At 30.8% G+C, this 20,532-nt stretch overlaps 2 protein-coding genes across 2 annotated transcripts; one reads left to right on the top strand and one right to left on the bottom strand.

Annotated features, from left to right (window-relative positions):
- Positions 1-1,227: 1,227 nt before the first annotated feature.
- LOC134710982 (uncharacterized protein C1orf198-like) lies at positions 1,228-8,480 on the bottom strand. The gene is made up of 5 exons (XM_063571405.1): positions 8,096-8,480; positions 6,395-6,445; positions 4,446-5,234; positions 1,797-2,853; positions 1,228-1,644 (listed from the first exon to the last, which is right to left on the bottom strand). The coding sequence occupies exons 1-4, from the start codon at positions 8,363-8,365 to the stop codon at positions 2,803-2,805; spliced, it is 1,161 nt and encodes a 386-aa protein (XP_063427475.1). The 5' UTR covers positions 8,366-8,480; the 3' UTR covers positions 1,228-1,644; positions 1,797-2,802.
- A 78-nt stretch (positions 8,481-8,558) lies between these two features.
- LOC134710983 (calcineurin B homologous protein 1-like) lies at positions 8,559-18,600 on the top strand. The gene is made up of 7 exons (XM_063571406.1): positions 8,559-8,813; positions 14,575-14,647; positions 15,392-15,472; positions 16,301-16,413; positions 17,172-17,275; positions 17,652-17,732; positions 18,442-18,600. The coding sequence occupies exons 1-7, from the start codon at positions 8,747-8,749 to the stop codon at positions 18,493-18,495; spliced, it is 573 nt and encodes a 190-aa protein (XP_063427476.1). The 5' UTR covers positions 8,559-8,746; the 3' UTR covers positions 18,496-18,600.
- The last annotated feature ends 1,932 nt before the right edge of the window (positions 18,601-20,532 follow it).

Below are 20,532 nucleotides of genomic sequence, written 5' to 3'. Positions count from 1 at the left end.
TTTATACAAAAGTTTATGCCATTGCTGCCAGCAGACTGAAGTTCACACGTCTTGTAAGGCAAGGCAAGAAGTACTCTTCAAGTATTCATATGAATAAAATGAGACCTAGAGCATGTGAGTATTCCTTAATGAGGGAATGGAACACCTAGACATCTGTAACAGCAGACAGGTGTCTCCGATATGTCCAGCTCTCAATTACTGTGTATTAATAACACAGACAGCATCTGTTGGTTATGGTTATGTCCGATCCTCTTTTCCCCAAATGTGACCAACTGAATTTGATTTGTTACTAGGTTTGTACACATATGAGCTACACAACAATTGCTTTAGTGGAGCAGGATTTGCTTAATTATCTGGAGCACAGAGATCAGCCCCATAGTTGGATGGGTTGGGTTCATGTTGCAGCAGCTCAGCCTTTAGATTTTTATATTGGGTTTTGTGTACAGTCGGAATCTTTCTGTTTTAGTCATGGTGTTGTCAGTTTATTTTTTACTTATGATTTTGAATTTCCCTTTGTTATCTTTTGCCTTTCTTTAACTAAACTTCTAAAAGTGTGAGAGATATAGATGTGAGGTCATCAGGCATAGGCGCCTTTTATCATGACTTCACAATAAGAAAATTCAGAAGAAAACAAGAAAATTTACTGTCACAATTAAATTTCAACCAATAATTTGCCCAGAACAGATTTTTCACTAGTGAGGAGAAATATAGATTCTTACACTGCAACAAGTGTATAACAATCTTTCTCCACTCGAGACAGTTAAATTTTATTATCTATAGCTCGAGGCTTGCCGAGCTCTTTAAATAATGAAATTTAACTGTTGAGAGTGGAGAGATATTGTAATACACGAGTTATAGTGTCGGAATCTGTTACTCTAATGCTTTTTTATCTTTCTTTTCAAAGATTTTCAAAAACTTGTGCTCTTTATATGTGACGTCATCAGGCATTGTCGCCTTTTTTCATGACGTCACAATAGGAAAATTGAGAAGGAAACAAAACATTTAGACGTCATAATCAAATTTCGACTAATCATTTGCCGAGAACAGATTTTTCACTAATGAGGAGAAATATTTTTCTCACACCGCTCAGGAAATGTGAAAATAGCACAAAAATTAGAGAAACATTTTTCTCACACCGGTCAGAAAATGTGAAAATAGCACAGAAATTAGAGAAATGTATATCACTGACAACAAATATTGAGAAATGCTATATTAAGACACTCACTGTTTAAGTTTATGTTTATTGAAATATTTATTGTGTATATATACTGAGACATAATAACAAACTACATGTATAAAAATAATAAACAAATATACAACCTATAAATTACATGAAAAATATTTGATATATAAAAAAACACATCATCTATGTAATTGCACACTTAACATTTGATTTAAACTGGCCTAGTGGTTTGTTCATTGAGATGCAGATAACAAGTAACCCCTCCACTACAACTTTCCTCTTTAACAAAAATAAACATCAACAAAGAGTACAATTTTAATATACATGTAAATAAATAAATATATCATTCTATGTATACGTATTAATCCAATACTTCACAAAATACCATGAGAATAGTTCTTGCTAGGTATTCAAATAAAATTCTTTTCATTTAGAATAATTACCATTGCATTGGAAAATACCTAGCTGCGGAACCGTAGCTCATAGGTCCTTATGTTATTTTTTGACTATTTGCGGACCATAGAAATAGGAAAAATCCGTAGCTCTATGGTCCGCAAATAGTCAAAAAATAACATAAGGACCTATGAGCTACGGTTCCGCAGCTAGAAAATACCTACAAATTTGATTTTACAAGCACAACTTTAAAATTTGGGTACTCGAACTAAAAACATTCAATAATAAACAATAAAATATATTAAGATAATACCACCAAGATTATTGCGACAAGAAAATATGTACTGAGATTAAAGATGGGAAGATTTTTAAATATGTCTAGTAAACTTAATGCTTCTTTTTGCATATTTGTTTGGGTGTAAAATCATCAACTGCTATTCATACCAAAAAGTGTTTATACAATCAACACTTTTACAATCAAATAATTATTTCATTCTTATAACTACATTTAATGAAACTTATAAGTAAATCAAGCTTCTTGTTTATTTTTTTTAAATATGCCTATATATGCATTGTTGTAACATTGTAATGGAGCGCATGTGCAGTCATGAATGTTCTTTTTTTGGATATAAAATTCCAGTTTAAAGTTAATTGCAGTCTGCCCATCATTTTATGCAAATCCTTGTCAAACATCAATATACCGTAATATAATTTTGAAATCTACAATGTATTAGCTTATTTTACAGGGGTTTTGAACACACAACCTCAGAGTAGAGAGGCTAGTGATTACTGTAGATGAACTACTAAAACAACTGGACCCCCTCGAAATAAAAATGAAGCTTCATTCTAACCAGTTATTGTTATTTTAAAAATGCTAACTAATTATAAACTACTATTTGGCTGAACACAAGTGGTAAAATATTACCTCTTAATTTTTGGTAAATGAACATGAAAAATGTAAAATTGCCAATGAAACTCTGGTGAAATTCTCATACAGCAATTAATTTCTCATGCCATCACATTTTTTTTTACGTTCTCTTTTTTCAAATTACACAATATATCTGAACAGTTAAAACAATGTGTAAGGTGTAATAATTTCTTCTCTGTAAGATAACAGAGTAAAAACATGCAAAGTTTGACCAGTTGCAAATATCACAATAATATAGATTTTTTTCAATCATAACATTTCTGATCCTTCTCCTTTGTTTTTCTAAGGGAGTGTCCTTCTACCATTCGTCAAGAAAATCAAATCCAGTCTTTTGAAGATTAAGTGAACTCTGAAATTAGAGAAACATTTTTTTTTATCTAAAACAGAGTGTATAGTATGAAACAAAACAAACAAATCCTTAATAAGCCATTATCATTTTTTTTAATAAATAAATAAATGCTTAAATTTCTGATAATGTCCAAGTTTTTTGTTAAAATGCAGACAACATATGGTTAACATGCACATCTCTACTTCACTAAATATACATGTAACTGTCAGCAGAAAGACATCTTATGAATTTATTCAAATAGTATTCATATTTTTGACGTTTTTTTTGTGTATTTAATATCAATAAATTAGTAAATAGTTTTGAAATTGTTGGTGTCTGGTAGAGTATCAAACAGTTCAAAATATCGATTTTGAAAGCACCTAATATATACAAGTAACTTAATACTGTGGTTTCATTATTTATCATGGATACCAGTTTTACGGAACTCATCTTCAATGAATTAGGTACATTTTTAGATCACAAATTTAAATGTTCAACAAAGTAAACATTTTATCACAAACTTGTAAACAAAGTTTGAATAAGCAAAGACATAAAAATATCTACAATAAGGCATTTTTTTAATCCATGAAAATTGGTTCCCTAATATAAAAATAAATGAATCCACTTTTATACATTCCTTAAATATACAAGTGAAGAAAAAAGTACATAAATGTATGTATATAACATAGTTTTATGCATGTAACTTTGTGGCTATGTAAGTATTTAATATTACAATGTTATAAGTTGTAATTTTATTGAATCAAATTAAAAAGAGGAAAAAGCTTTTACAATTACACCTATAAACTCAAGACTACAAGTTTTAAATAATTAAGAATCTTATTAATAAATATTTAAGTCATGCTTATAACCAAGGAGAAAAGTAAAATGTATTTATTATTATAATAATGCATAAAATAATTAAGGAAATGAAAATACTGACTTTTTAGAACATATTTGTAAGAAAATTCACCTAAAATTCCACCTAGATTATTGAGAAAAACAGAAGTCTAAATTAATTTCAACAGTTTACATTAAACATGTTAAAGATCTACAACTTGGGCACTATCCCTTACAGTGTGAACCCAAATTTGATGTGACAAGTACTATCATATTTGACTAGGGATCAATGTCAATTCCAATGGTTTTAATCAGAAAAACTCATAGACAAAATTGAAATCAATTATAAATCATTTATAGTATAAAAGAGTTAATCAAAGAATTCAAACATAAAAAAAAAATCAACTCTTACCCAACTGCAGTGATACATGTAATTCACTTTCACTTTTTCGGTAATTAGTTGGATATTTTTTTTTAATTTGTCAGTTCTTGGATTAGTTATACAATGCATTCTTTTTATTACATTGACATTTTTAGCAAATGTAGTACAAAATGGAATCATTTTCCTTTCTGGACTTTCTACTTCATTTTGATGCAAAGTCATTATGATAACTTCTTGCAAACACTCTTGACGTTTTATTTGAAAAAGAAATCATAGTAATTTTCTGCAACCAATTCAGTTTACTCTTTTTGATTAAAACTCTGCAAGTTTTGTCAAGCATTTTTTAATTGTGGTCATTTTTTTCAATCAAAGTTACAATACCAAATAATCTTACCATGGAACCATGTGAATCATTTAGTGAGTATGAGCCCTTGTTCATATCTACTGCTATCAATTCAGTATCTTCATAATCCACATTAGAAACTAGATGCGACTTGTCGTTTGTTCTACCATCCAATCTGTCTTCATGATCAATACTTTGTGCTGGCGGTTCGTACAACTGAGATTTTCCAGAACTATAACTTTCCTGGCTGTCTCCTTTCAATAATGGTTTTCTTGAAGGAGACCCATCAGCATTAAAACCTTTCAATAAAGGCCGATGTGATGGCGAAGTGGTTGCACTACTTAAGCTATCCTCGTCCTCAACCACATGTGAAATCATTGGATTTTCAAATACAGACATTTCAATATCATGTTTTCTTTTAGAAACAGATCCATTTGATGCTATTGCTTGTTCTGCAGGTCTCTTTTCGGTGTAATTTGAATAGTAACTTGAATCTGTTTTACCATTTCCACCTTTTTGTTCATCAGTTTCAATAAAGCTATCTCTATTAAATGCATAATTAATTTCTTCTGGCGAATTATCATTCTTTGTGTTTAATTTTTTCTGAGGTAGGAGATTTTCGATATCAGCCTTTTCATTGTGTGCTTTGGTTAAGACAACATCTTTTAGGTTTTTGAATTCAGAGTTCCACAAACTTTTTCCTGGTTCCATTACTTCAAATTCTTTTGGGGCTTCTCGTGATGCTTCCTCGGACAAATCTCTGGAGCTTCGTCTTCTTGTTTTGGATTGTCTTGTCATCTGCTCTGGTTCCAGGTCTAATAAGGTAAGATCTTGTTGACTCTAAATGATAAAATATTAAGGTGGACTGGTACATAAATCAACAAGGAGGTAACTCTGTAAAAATCAGCTGATTGTTTTAATCATGTTCTATTTTTTAAGGTATTAAGGAATATATTAAGCTTTTCAAAGGTTTGAATTAGTGTTTGTAAAACTGCTATGCATACATTTGTACATCTAATTATTTTTTACTAAACATGTGGTCCAATTAATGCAAGACTCATCAAAGTAAAACAAGGAGAATATTTTTTTTTATTGCAATTAAAATTATTATTTTTGGCCATGAAAAGTAAAACAAGGAGAATATTTTTTTTTATTGCAATTAAAATTTTTTTTTTTTACTAAACATGTGGTCCAATTAATGCAATTAAAATTATTATTTTAATTTCTACCATAAAAAAAATTAGTGCAAACAAATGGTGTTTTTTTTAAACTTTGGCTATTAAATGATATACATGATAGATATATATTTATTATATACTTTGTAGAAAATACAGATAAATTGTATGTGTAATACATTCAATGGCAAGCGTGCTGTATCAGCCACACATGATGATATCGATATCAGCATGGTTGCAAAAGCTTTATCACACCTTTAATCTGTATGACCTCATGTCATCGATTGCAGTCACTGTTGCAAAATCCCTAATCTTTATGACGTCATGTCAAACCTATAATCATGATAATCTGTATGACGTCATGTCAAACCTATTATCTGTATGACTTCATTTCAAACCTGCTTATCTGTATGACGTCATGTTACATAAAAAACATCTACTTGAGGTATATGTATATATAATAAAGTGTATATGATATGGCTTTTTCAATATCACACACCATATCAACCCTCAACCAATTTAATCCCTTGAGCAGAGCTCTTGGGATTATATTGGTGTCTCGGGTTGATACTGATGTGTTATTGAAAAAGCCATGATATTCTCTCTATATATATGTACAGTTCACACAATATTTTTCAATCTTGACCCATCTTTAGACTAACCAGTTTTGAAAATGAGGTCATTAATCAAGGGTTCAACGACTCACCTTAGTAAAACCCTGAAAGCTGGTGAATTCTCCAAATGTATTTTTGTGTGTCATTACAAGTGGTTTTTTAGTCTTATATTTCAAAATTCCTAGCAGTTCTAATATTCATGAATACAAACCTTAGTTTTCCAAGAAAATGGTCCAGAAAATTCATCTTGCCATGTCCAAAACTGTAAAATAAAATAATTTTCACTAAAAGTAGGCCATAACCTTTTTATAAAAGATGGAATGCACATGTACATTATACACAGTACATGTACATGCGCTACAAATGGAAGATATGAGATTATTAATAACATGACTGCTGTAAGTTTGCAATACCCTGAGAATATGATCCTTCAACAATTCTAGCCCAGCTGAAAAAATCAAGATGCCAAGTCCCAGTAACTGAAAGGCAGCTTCATTTTTAAGTATGAAAGACATAAATCATGTTAATAGACTTTTGCTCAGTAGACTACTAACCTAATTGTTGTGTGGACATCCCTTATGAATGTCAGTTTTCATGGTTTATATTGAAAAAAATGTTTTATTGTTGCTAGTTAACACTTTCTTAATATTTTTCCAAATGGGCCAGGGGTCATATTGAACTCATTTGTTGATGTGTTACATATTTGTTTTTCGTTCAATTTTAGTACATACATTAGCCGTTAATTTTCTGTTTGAATGGTTATACATTTGTCATTTGAGGGCCTTTTAAAGCCGACTATAGCTGTTAATGTTTGTGTCATTTTGGTCTTTTGTGGATAGTTGTCTCATTGGCAATCATATCGCATCTTCTTTTTTATATGTGGTATGGGCTTTGCATTGTTAAAGGCGAAAGGTGACCTATAGTTCTTCATTTTTCTGTCATTTCACTCAGTTGGTCTCTTGTGAAGAGTCGTCTCTTTGGCAATCATACCACATCTTCTTATTTATATCAATCTGAGTAAAATTGCACTTAATTTCTTAAAGTACACTGTTATTACTTCAAAAAAAAAAACCTATTCTAATTGAATTTACTTGTCTGTATATAATCAAAGTGATTTCTTCATTTACAGAAAATTGTTCAGATAGATTTAACCATTTATTTTCATTATCTACATGTATGTATTATTATATTAGGATATAGACAATAACAATCAAAACCAAGTATTTAACAAAGACTCACAAAACCAAAAGACATTGACATCAACAGTTATGAATAATAAATAAGAAACAACACAAACTCCACTATAAATCGAGAGTGAAATCAGGTACTCCAGAAGGGTAAGCATTTCCGGCACAGTATACCGCACCCACCTTGTTATTTCTTTGTTCAGTTTGGTAATGATAGAAGGTTACTATGACTGAGGAAGAATGTCAGATATGATTTCTGACACTTTTGTCATAATGGCCAATCAGCTCATGATGCGACCGAAAATTTCTTGAGTGATGACCTTAATTTGATTGATTTATAGCCTTGTCTTAGCAACTTTTGAGAAAGCAGTATTCCTCGTTCAAAAAAATAAATGTACTTTGAGCTAGCTCTAGAGTATCATATCAATTGAGACACATATATATATACTCAATATACTGGTGCCGATGTGATGTTGCTACACAGAAATGGAAAGTTGACTATAGTATAGCAAAATTAAAATCATTGTGCTTGTCATAAATTTTGATATTTAACTGGCATACAAAGTCAATGTTTGAAGGGATTTAAGCAACTTGAGGTCGTGGATCTCTATTGTCAGAACAGAAAAGGTTTGAGGGATCTTTTACAAATTTGAGGAAAATTCAATCCTGTTTACAATGTCATTATGACCTGACAAACTATGCATACACTTTGTCTTTGTTCTTACATCATTTGTTTCATCAACAACAATCTTTTCCCCCATCTGAACCTTGAGGACTGGATAAGATATTGGGTAATTGTCCCCTTTACCACAATCTTTATATCTCTCGCGAACATCTGGATGGACAAAATAATCATCAAGAATGTGATCTTGTCTTTTTTCATCAAAAGTTTCCCATTTTTCAGAGAAGAGTGATTTGACCATTTGCGTTTCCTGAACAATTTTACGTGTAAGGGGATTTATAGATGCAAAATATGCAGCGGAAATTGTATCCATAATTGCAATTAACGGACAATTGTTTGATAAACAAGGAAGTGACTCAGGAACACAATTTTGACAGCCCAGCGGCAAAATCCTCTGATTGGATTGAAGACTTCCGAGATTTGCGAAAGAAAATTGATGTACAGCGCGGAAAGAAAACGAAATATTAATGAGGCAACAATAGTATAGAAAAAATATTCTGGATAAATTCATTAATTTATCATTTTATTTAGAAGTATTGAACGAAATAATTTTAATATCAATTCATTTGTATTCTAATTTAATGTTCATGTGTGCTATCGATTCTGACCTTCACCTTTTGTCTTCCTAGTGTAAACAGAAAGGGCACCTTTCAGGAATTCTGATAACCAATTTTGTTGTGTGTTTAGTAATAACATGGGAGCTCGGGCATCTATACAGCTGCAAGACGAGGAGATTGAAGAAATACAAAATGAAACAGGATGTAAGACATAATAATTTATTTTTAATTGTAAAATTTAGCTTTTTTTTACATTTAAAATTTTACCATGTTTACTCATGTCATGACATTCCTGAGTGTGTATTATGTATACAATATTTTGAGAACATTCTGTGCATGAAATTGATAATTATATTTAAACTATTTTAAAAACAGATTTTATGTGATGAATCTGTGTCAATTCACCTTGATTCCTGTACACATGGTACAATCCTGCAGAAAAAATATTTGATCTACATGTAGTTTCTGATAAATATTTATTATAATTGTTCTTCTGAGCAGGAACATACATATTGATGGGACTTGACACTACATACTTGTAGCCAATTTTATCGTTGGCTCATATTAATAAAGATACGATACAGAAATGGACATGTGTTAAAATTGGAGTATGGTACAGTATTCGACAATCGATTGATTCGACATATTTTATTTTGTAGTATAATTATCTTGTCAACTGTACTCGATTGTATCAGTTTGTCGATTCAATCAATTGTTGTACGAAATAAACATACTTCATTCATGTCAGGATGTATCAACTCAGTCAACTGTGCTTTTATTAGGATAAATTCTATTCTTTTTTCAAACTCTGCACGATCGTATCTATCGTATTCAATCGTTACGATTGTGCCACGGTTGATCAATTTAATCAACTCAGTCAACTCTATTTTTGTTTACATTTGAAAAGTTGCACGATCGTATTGATCGTATTCAATCGTTACGATTGTGCCACAGTTGATCAATTAAATCAACTCATTCAACTCTATTTTCATATTTTAAACGTTGCACGATCGTATCGATCGTAATCAATCGTTACGATTGTGCCACAGTTGATCAATTAAATCAACTCAGTCAACTCTATTTTTTTTTACATTTTAAACGTTGCACGATCGTATCGATCGTATTCAATCGTTACGATTGTGCCACAGTTGATCAATTAAATCAACTCATTCAACTCTATTTTCATATTTTAAACGTTGCATGATCGTATCGATCGTATTCAATCGTTACGATTGTGCCACAGTTGATCATTCATGTCAGGATGTATCAACTCAGTCAACTGTGCTTTTATTAGGATAAATTCTATTCTTTTTTCAAACTCTGCACGATCGTATCTATCATATTCAATTGTTACAATTGTGCCACGGTTGATCAATTTAATCAACTCAGTCAACTCTATTTTTATTTACATTTGAAAAGTTGCACGATCGTATCGATCGTATTCAATCGTTACGATTGTGCCACAGTTGATCAATTAAATCAACTCATTCAACTCTATTTTCATATTTTAAACGTTGCACGATCGTATCGATCGTATTCAATCGTTACGATTGTGCCACAGTTGATCAATTAAATCAACTCATTCAACTCTATTTTCATATTTTAAACGTTGCACGATCGTATCGATCGTATTCAATCGTTACGATTGTGCCACAGTTGATCAATTTAATCAACCCAGTCAACTCTATTATTTTTTTCAAACCCTGCACGATCGTATCGATTGTATTCAATCTTTATGATAGTGCCACAGTTGAACAATTTAATCAACTCAGTCAACTCTATTTTTTTATATTTTAAACGTTGCACAATCGTATCGATCGTATTCAATCGTTACGATTGTGCCACAGTTGATCAATTTAATCAACTCAGTCAAATCTATTTTTTATTTACATTTTAAACGTTGCACGATCGTATCGATCGTATTCAATCGTTACGATTGTGCCACAGTTGATCAATTTAATCAACTCAGTCTAACTCTATTTTTTTTTACATTTTAAACGTTGCACGATCGTATCGATCGTATTCAATCGTTACGATTGTGCCACAGTTGATCAATTTAATCAACTCAGTCAACTCTATTTTTTTTTATATTTTAAACGTTGCACGATCGTATCGATCGTATTCAATAGTTACGATTGTGCCACGGTTGATCAATTTAATCAATTCAGTCAACTCTAATTTTTTTACATTTTAAAAGTTGCGCGATCGTATCGATCGTATTCAATCGTTACGATTGTGCCACAGTTGATCAATTAAATCAACTCATTCAACTCTATTTTCATATTTTAAACGTTGCACGATCGTATCAATCGTATCCAATTGTTACGATTGTGACACAGTTGATCAATTTAATCAACACTGTCAACTCTATTCTTTTTTTCAAACCCTGCACGATCATATCGATCGTATTCAATCGTTACAATTGTGCCACAGTTGATCAATTTAATCAACTCAGTCTAACTTTATTTTTTTTTACATTTTAAACGTTGCACGATCGTATCGATCGTATTTAATCGTTACGATTGTGCCACAGTTGATCAATTTAGTCAACTCAGTCAACTCTAATTTTTTTTACATTTTAAACGTTGCACGATCGTATCGATCGTATTCAATCGTTACGATTGTGCCATGGTTGATCATTTAATCAATCCAGTCAACTCTAATTTTTTTTTACATTTTAAAAGTTGCACGATCGTATCGATTGTTTTCAATCGTTACACTTGTGCCACAGTTGATCAGTTTAATCAACCCAATTAACTCTTTTTTCATATTTTAAACGTTGCACGATCGTATCGATCGTATTCAATCATTACGATTGTGACACAGTTGATCAATTTAATCAACTCAGTCAACTCTATTTTTTTTCATATTTAAAATGTTGCACGATTGTATCGATCGTATTCAATCGTTACGATTGTTCCACAGTTGATTAATTTAATCAAGTCAGTCAACTCTTCATTAAAATTATGCACTAATCACGAAAGTATAAATTGTATTCATTCAATACGATTATGGAGGGGTCATTATGCCACGGTTGATAAATATGGTCAACTCATTCAACTCTGTATTTTAATAGATATTCTTATAACCTTAGTCTCATACAACAACATACGCATACGGCGCTAGGTGGCATGTTGACACAGCCTACGGCGCTATAAGGCACATTAACACAGCCTACGACGCTAGAAGGCATATTTAATACAGTCTTACTATTACTCTAACCTAAACTCTAAGTTAACCTAAGTCTGACACAATAACATAGCCTACCGTGCCGCTCGGCGACATATATACATAGCCTACGGCACTAGAAGTCATATAACCCTAACCTTAGTATGACACAATAAAATAGTCTATGGCACTAGGTGTTATATTGTGTAATTTTCAATTCTCAGTGTGGGTTTTTCATTTTTGTAATCTCAGTGCGTCGTTAGGAAATCTCAGTGTGTAATTTTTAAAAATAGTTTAAACATAGTTTTGACGAGAACAGATTGTCATAAACATGTGCATACGGTGCTGGCGGCGTATTGACACAGCCTATGGCGTTAGAAAGCATATTTAATATAGTCTTACTATTACTCTAACTTAAACCCTAACCTAAGTTTGATACAATAACATAGCCTACGGCGCAATGCGACATATTGACACAACCTATGGCTCTAGAAGGCATATTCATTACAATCTTACTATAACCCTAAATCTAACCCTAACCTAGGTCTAACACAAAAGCATAGCCTACGGTACCACTCGGTGACATATAGACACAGTCTATGGCGGTAGAAGTATATTTAATACAGTCTTACTATTACTCTAACTATAACCATAACCTACGTCTGATACAATAACATAGCCTACGGCGCTAGGCGGCATATTGACACAGGCTACGGCGCTAAAAGTCGTATGTATTACAGTCTTACTGTCACCCAAACTCCAACCTGGGAACAGTATACAGTAATATATATGTTCCTGCTCCAACCCTAACCTAAGTCTGACACAACAACATAGACCTCGGTGCTAAGCGATAAATTGACACAGCCTACGGCGCTAGAAGGCACATAAACACAGTCTATGACGCTTGATGGCTTATATTAAATAAAGCTTTAAATAAAATTTTATACATGTATGCTCAATTAAGCCAGCATATATTTACAAACTACAGCACAAGCAGGCACATTGAACTCTCTTTCCTCTTATATTCATTTGATAAATATTTTTTTAAATAATGTTCATGTTGGTTGTTTACTCACTTCAGTTTCATCATTTTAATGATCATTCAATGTATACTAGTCTACTGTCTTAAACTGGCTACTACAATACACATTTTTGTCAAATTCATATTTTTCTCTCCTGAAACTGTTGCTATGAACCTTCTTATATATATCTTTATTCTCATTAAGCATATGTATTACATCGGTATAGAGATAACAAATACAACAATAAATCTTTACAATATGTACAAAACAAGCGAGAGAGGTTACAAAAGTTACAAGCCAGGAGTACAAACACAAGTATTTATATTTTTTTATAAAAGAACAAAGCTTCTTCAGAACTGGTTTTCTTGTCCTTGTCATAAGTTCAGAAAATTTAACTGTATTTTGCCGTTTTGTAAAATATGCAATTAAAAACTCTTTTCGATTTTGATGAAAAAATTGCATTAATGTTAAAAATGTTTTATCAGTGTTAAAAGTCTTTGAAACAGAAAATTCCTATGCTTCAACTTTTGTATATTTTTCAATTGTGTGTACATTTTATGTTCACTATACATCTCCGTACCCATTCCGACATACATTATTTTCATAGAGTTTATCTCCATCAGTGCTGATGTGCGAAATACAGTAATACAACTTATTGTGTTAAATCTTTATAAATAAAATTTATAAAGTAGTTACCATTTACAAATTGAGTTGATTAATTCCATAAATGGCGTTCAATCGAGTCTTCATGAAAACACATTGAGTTGATTGATTCGACCTATGACCTTCAATCGTTATCGATCGTATCGATCGTTACGATCGAGTCTTCATCAAAATACATCGAGTTGATTGATTCGACTTATGACGTTCAATCGTTATCGATCGTTACGATCGAGTCTTCATCAAAATACATTGAGTTGATCGATTCGACATATGACGTTCAATCGTTATCGATCGTATCGATCGAGTCTTCATCAAAATACATCGAGTTGATTGATTCGACATATGACGTTCAATCGTTATCGATCGTTACGATCGAGTCTTCATCAAAATACATTGAGTTAATTGATTCGACATATTACGTTCAATCGTTATCGATCGTTACGATCGAGTCTTCGTCATAACACGTACATATATGCATTGAGTTGATTGAATCGACAAACAATGTTCAATCGTTATCGATCGTATCAATCGTTACGATCGAGTATCCATCATTAATAAATTGAGTTGATTGAATCGACAAACAATGTTCAATCGTTATCGATCGTATCTATCATTAAAGTTTTGTTGAATAAATCGATCGTTAATATGTCTATTCAATTCATTCTTTTTAATTGAATTGAATTAAAACCTGAAGGAAAAATCAACTCTTGTCGAATCAATCAATTGTCGAATACTGTACCTTAATGTAAAATTGTACTCACTATTATCCTGATAATTTCTATTAATATCAATAAATTGTCATTCAATCTAGTTTTAAAGTGATGCCAGCTGTGTATCAAACTTGTGTCCTGTCACTTCAAATTTATTATAATCACAATTAACTACTTTTCAGAACAGGAAATTTATTTAACGTTAAGACAAACATGACAAAGACTATCATGACTATTAATAAAATTTCCATTATTCCACATATAATTTAATAAAATTCACTCAGCAACTTTAAATCTTCATCAGACCAATGGTCAAATATTTATTTGTTACTCTGACTAAGTCTGAATACAATTCTTTCTTGAATGCATACATGAATTTTATTTATGTATAATATTTTTCAGTCTCAAGAAACCAAATTATTAGATTATATAGCCGCTTTGAAAGTTTAGATAAAAGTGGAAATGGATTTCTAAGGTATAGTATAGATTACATTAAAATAATTACTGCCAAGATTTTTTTTGATTAAGTGAATCTTAATATATATGTATAATTTGCATGTTGTTATTTTCACTTGCCTTTAAACCAACTGTAATGTTGATAAATCAGATGTAAAAACACAAAGTTGGCTGTATTTACATCACTTTAATGATGCACAACATACAGAATTTGGTAAATGTTCATAGTATAAAAAACAAGGAACAAAACCAAAAATTAAAAATAGGATAACCCATAACTATCAAAAACAAATTTGTGCTTAATATGGAATTTAAGCAAATTAAACTCTGCCACATTATTTAAGTATGTGCCTGTCCCAAGTCAGAAGCCTGTAAATCAGTGGTTGTCGTTTGTTTATGTGTGAAATAGTTGTTTTTTGTTCATTTTTGATAAAAATAAGGCTGTTAGTTTTCTCGTTTGAATTGTTTTACCTTGTCATATCGGGGCCTTTTATAGCTGACCATGTGGTATGGGCTTTGCTCATTGTTGAAGGGCTGTACAGTGACCTATAGTTGTTAATGTCTGTGTCATTTTGGTCTCTTGTGGACAGTTGTCTCATTGTCAATCATACCATATCTTCTTTTTTTAAATTATTTATACAAATTTTACTAAATTTTATAAACTTAGAATTTAAAAAGTATGTATGAATAAACATAATAAATCATACTACAGCACTAATGGCTTTAAGGCACTTACCAACAATTATCATTTTGATATTTTTAGTCGAGAAGATTTCCTTAGAATTCCAGAGTTAGCCATCAACCCACTTGGTGACAGAATAGTGCATGCTTTCTTCCAAGAAAGGTAAGTACAGATAAGTCACCAGAATGTTATAATGAATTTAAGAACTGGCTGTTCTAGTACATGTATAAGGTCTACTGTTTGGCTGTCTTCCCTTCAAACTATTGACCAAAGCAGCTGAAGATTTTATCATAAACATGCTGATGATGCAATTATTGGCCAAGACAAGGGTACTGAGCATGCTATACTGTGTTTATATAAAATCCACATTGGTAAGATATACAGTAAATATTTCCAGTATTTCACAAACTATCTCACCTTAAATTTATTTTTATCTATTTTTTTGAAAATTCTTATTTTACTACATTGCACATGTTAAAATTTTATATTTAAGAAATGATTTATTTTTCATATGCCGAAGAATAGAAAAATTAATATGACATTGGAAATGCTGCTAAATGTTTTGCATTGAATATACTGGAATAGGTGTCATTTTATTAGCAGATTAATAATCTTTGATAAAATAAGTTTGAAGAACTTTTCACAACATGCTTTTCTTGCCCATATTCCATCCAGTGATTGTAAAAGGAAAATTTTACCTACAATTTACATAGGTAGCTCGGGGGGGGGGGCTAGGGAGGCCCACCCTCCCTTATTGTGGGAAAAATTTGGTTGATTAGATACAGAATAACTGAAGTGGAGCGTGCCCCCTTAGGTCAATCACTGCACCCCCCCCCCCTTATAAAAAGTTCTGGATCCGCCACTGATTCATAGGCTTTTTTTGGTATATACATGTATATACTAGTTGTATAAAACTTCATTTGTCATGTGTGTGTGAAAAAGTATCCAAGAATATAATGAAAAACTTTTTAAATTGTTTATTTTTTTCAGCAATGATGAGACAGTTAATTTCAGACAGTTTATAAATGTACTGGCTAGATTTAGACCTACAAAAGTTAAAATGAGTAAGAATAAGTTGAATACCAGGGAAGAAAAACTGAAATGTAAGTTTTGATATACACATGTATACTGCATGTTTATGCATAACAATGTGATTATAAAAAGTATCAGGATAGACAAACATTTGAATTAATCACAAAGTATAATTATATTAAGGAAGCCGGCTTGTCACGGAATCCTCTGGTTTTATCCATTTGTATGCCTTGAAATTTGCCCGGTGACCCCCATTTTTCTTAATGAAAAACTTTACATGTATAATGATAAGCCAGATCTGCAAAAGTCTTATAAAATTTGAATTACTTTTGAACAGATTTTGAGAACTTCAACTTGTCAATGATAAAGCTATGAAAAGTCAAGAGAGAATATTTTCTTGCCAAAATGTAAATGGCTCATATCTTAGAAACAAGCGCAGTGACCTCTATATTTTTTTTGCTCTTTGGATTCCTTGATTAATTCCCTATCAATATTAACTAGTGTTTTGAAAAAGTTAATTACTATGAAACTGAGAAGCGAACTCCCTTAATCATTTTTAAATGAATCAGGACTATTTCTTTTCCATTAAATCTGATCATGCACATACATGTCTGTATTCATGTGCACTCAACAACAATACATGCTTAAGATAAACATTGCCACTACAGGGTACATGAGAAAGGCAGTATACTCTTATACAATCAAAGCTATAAAATATTTCAAAGGAGACTATTTGGCTTTGCCCTCTCACTATGTTCCTTTGACAATGAAAGTTTTGCTAGGTTCACATGTGTCAACAATTCATTACAATAAGCCCTTTATATTTCAGTTGCCTTTAGAATGTATGATTTAGATGGTGATGATAAAATATCTAGAGATGAATTATTAGCAGTTTTACATATGATGGTTGGAGCCAATATATCAGAAGAACAGGTCTGTTTAATTTTACATGAATGTACACAAATTTAAAGTACGTCCACCATTGCAAATAATGAAACATTTTTTTGGTTTTCTGGTATAACAGCAAATGGGTATTTGGACTAGATTATATCAAGGAAGTTATTGTAACTAATTGATTATATAAAAGAGAATACTTATATCTAGATTATTTTAAAATACAGTGTTAGCAAAATCTGTTGAGTCAAGTTCCTTATTCATCAATTTTTATGCAACTTTATTAATTATCACAATTGTAAAGAAGCTGTATGATATATGAATGGTTCAATTTCATCGCTTATGTTATAATATAGAGACATACATATATTTCTATTAAGCATCTATAATTTGAATTCTTACTTTACATTTACAGCTAGGAAGTATAGCAGATAGAACAATACATGAAGCAGATACAGATGGTGATCTACAAATCTCTTTTGATGAATTTAAACAGGTATGGTTTATACTGTGGATTCATTTATTTTCGTGGGTACCAATTTTCGTGGTTTGAGGAAAACTTACATATTCGTGGATATTTAATTTCGTGGTTTTGGCAAAGTGTACACTCATTCCTTTACAAAATGTGTATTTCGTTGAACATTTCAATTCGTGGTTTTCCTGTACCCACGAAATCCACGAAAATTGGTATCCAACGAATATTAATGAATCCATAGTAATACTTTTAGTGTCAATATCTTAAGACCTTTAAAAAATAAGGAGATGTGGTATGATTATCAATGAGACAACTATCACCAGAGATCAAATGACTTAAGACAAAAGCAATTATGCATGTAGCATTATAACATAATATAAACTGTATACTGTTAGTTAGAAAATTTGCAAGGTATTTATTAATGGGAATTAACGCAACTGGGAAAGTATTGCACTCACACTCTTGATATATAATACATATACCTGTTGCAAATCTTACTGAAATTGCAATAATTTATTTCTCTGGTGAGAAACCTTGACCTTCCTTTGAAAAACTTTCAATCCTACAGTACACAATTAAGTTTATAGTCAAACGCACCTACTATGTGCAGGGTTTGATCTAACAACCTAATGTGTTGACAAGCTAGTGGTACATTAAATGAACTATTTATGCCTCTCAGCATTTTTTAATTTTAATACTTTAATGAAATATTAAACCCTTTTTTTTTTAGGCAATGGAAAAAGTAGATGTAGAACAGAAAATGAGTATAAGATTCCTGAACTGATTACACCTACTAACTGTACTTTGACAATAGTAAAAGGACTACAATCAGGAAGAATTAGATTTTTCTATATTCGGAATATCTGTGGTAGATATTTTTACTTGTGATTATAAAAGAATAACTGTCTCTGTATTCCAAACTTTGGTCATGACTTTTATCCCACCTTGGTTTAATTTGGTGTAACATATCAAATGGATATACCAGCATAAACAGCTTACTATCATGTTTCATCTTATTTTATAAATGTTTACCAATTTTCCTTGATTTTACTTGTTTTTTGAGGTTTTATCATATTTTGAATTAAGTCCACAGGACTGTGGGAACAAAATTTAATGGATTTGGGGAAGAAAAAAAAAATTATGGATATTTTTTTGTGTTTTTTCAAAAGTCTGTATGCTAGCATATAGCAAGTTTAAAATTCTTTAAAGAGTTAGATTTGTGTTTTCTCTATTTCTTTAAAATTGTATTTATATCATCATGTTTATTTTTTTTCAAATTCATATTATTACATATTTAATATATGTATTTTAAGAGAAAATCATACTTACTTATTGTATACTTTAAACAAATAAGAGAAGCATAAATTTAATATAAGTGTATTCTCATTTATTGATCCCTTTTGAATTTGTGTATGCTGTATATTATTAATTGCATATTTATAAAATGACATATGATTCTGACCTTTGAATAAAAATAGTATTACAGAATTAACCTAATATGAGTGTTAAACATTTTCATGCAAATTGTCAATTCTATGAAGATATTTTTAAGCTTTTAAAAAAATTGTTAGTTGTTATAATCAAAATTACAGTGGTGGAATTCCGGTGAATTAAATGTAAATAACCTAAACTTAGCAGTTCTAATTTTGATTTCCACATCTAACAATTCATAAAAAAAGTCCATCAAGAATCTTGAAAATACCATTTTTGATTTGTTTTTTTATTATTTTTTTTGCTGAATCTTTATTGTAAATACAAACATTGGTGCTTGCGTAATATGACATTGTTATTATTTATACTTAATTATATTTATAAAGTTTGCTTTTTATTATCATTATTTTGATTTATAGATCATTTATGTAATACATGAAATACTTCTCAAACCTACTCACATTCTACGTATATTTCAACATTCCAAAATATTTTGATAAAATTATAGTGATGTATTAACTTTGTAAGTACCTTCTAAAACCTGTCATGTGCGAAGAGAATAGACAAATTTCTAAATTACCTAGTTGCAGTTTGTTGAGTAAATGGAGGAGAAAAAAACTTTAAATATATCATATGCTTTTTAATACAGAAAAAGAACATTTAAGCTGAATTTTTGTTAAGTATTTAAAAGTATTGTATTAGTGATCATGAAAGGTTGTATTGATTGTACATGATAAAAAAATGCTCATCTGAAATAAAACATTTCAAATGAAAGAGAGGAAAGCCATATGTGTTACAATACTTTCACAAATTTTCGATATGCATTGCAACATGTATTGTGGATAAGAACTTGCATTTGTTAGTCTCACTCTAAAGATGAAGTAATTTGTAGTAACTTTTCAAATGAATGAAAGAATTACAAAAAAAAGGTAGAAATGAAGGGTTTTAGGAGTATAATCCTCTTAATTAAACTGTTTGTAAACCACACTAAAAGAGAATACTCGCACAGTAGTTTTAAATGGTAGAATATTCTATTTAATAATTTATAGGTTCTAGTCTTTCATTTGTTGTATAATTTGAATAATCAGAATCAAGTGTAAACAGTGATGTTGAATATTTATTATAGCAATAGTAGTCAACTGTAATTGTGTAGTAGGAGGTGTTTTGAGATTGTTTTAAATTTACAGTATCAGAACAGTTGAAAGAAAAGATTGTGGTGATTGTGTTGTTAACAAAAGATGCTATATGTTATATCATTGTTAAAGATTGATAATTGTTTTTTAAATATGAAAATTGTAATTTTTGTTATCATCTTTATACAAGGGGTACAAACAAAATCACCTGATGGATATACACACACCGGAAGTTACAGTCGAACTCGCCGCTTGAA

The sequence above is a fragment of the Mytilus trossulus genome, chromosome 3, assembly GCF_036588685.1.
Source record: "Mytilus trossulus isolate FHL-02 chromosome 3, PNRI_Mtr1.1.1.hap1, whole genome shotgun sequence".
Taxonomy (NCBI): Eukaryota; Metazoa; Mollusca; class Bivalvia; order Mytilida; family Mytilidae; genus Mytilus; species Mytilus trossulus.
Note: the sequence above shows the minus strand (reverse complement) of the source record. Positions and strands in the feature narration are given on the sequence as shown.

What these genes read in the sequence shown, in the direction of transcription:
- LOC134710982 (XM_063571405.1), bottom strand. Translation starts at nt 8,365, where the DNA reads ATGGATACAATTTCCGCTGCATATTTTGCATCTATAAATCCCCTTACA. An exon ending in CATTTTCTTGGAAAACTAAG is followed by an intron (nt 5,235 to 6,394) that starts GTTTGTATTCAT and finishes TTTATCATTTAG; the next exon opens with AGTCAACAAGATCTTACCTT. An exon ending in ATGATTCACATGGTTCCATG is followed by an intron (nt 2,854 to 4,445) that starts GTAAGATTATTT and finishes CTCTAATTTCAG; the next exon opens with AGTTCACTTAATCTTCAAAA.
- LOC134710983 (XM_063571406.1), top strand. Translation starts at nt 8,747, where the DNA reads ATGGGAGCTCGGGCATCTATACAGCTGCAAGACGAGGAGATTGAAGAA. An exon ending in AATACAAAATGAAACAGGAT is followed by an intron (nt 8,814 to 14,574) that starts GTAAGACATAAT and finishes AATATTTTTCAG; the next exon opens with TCTCAAGAAACCAAATTATT. An exon ending in AGTGGAAATGGATTTCTAAG is followed by an intron (nt 14,648 to 15,391) that starts GTATAGTATAGA and finishes TGATATTTTTAG; the next exon opens with TCGAGAAGATTTCCTTAGAA.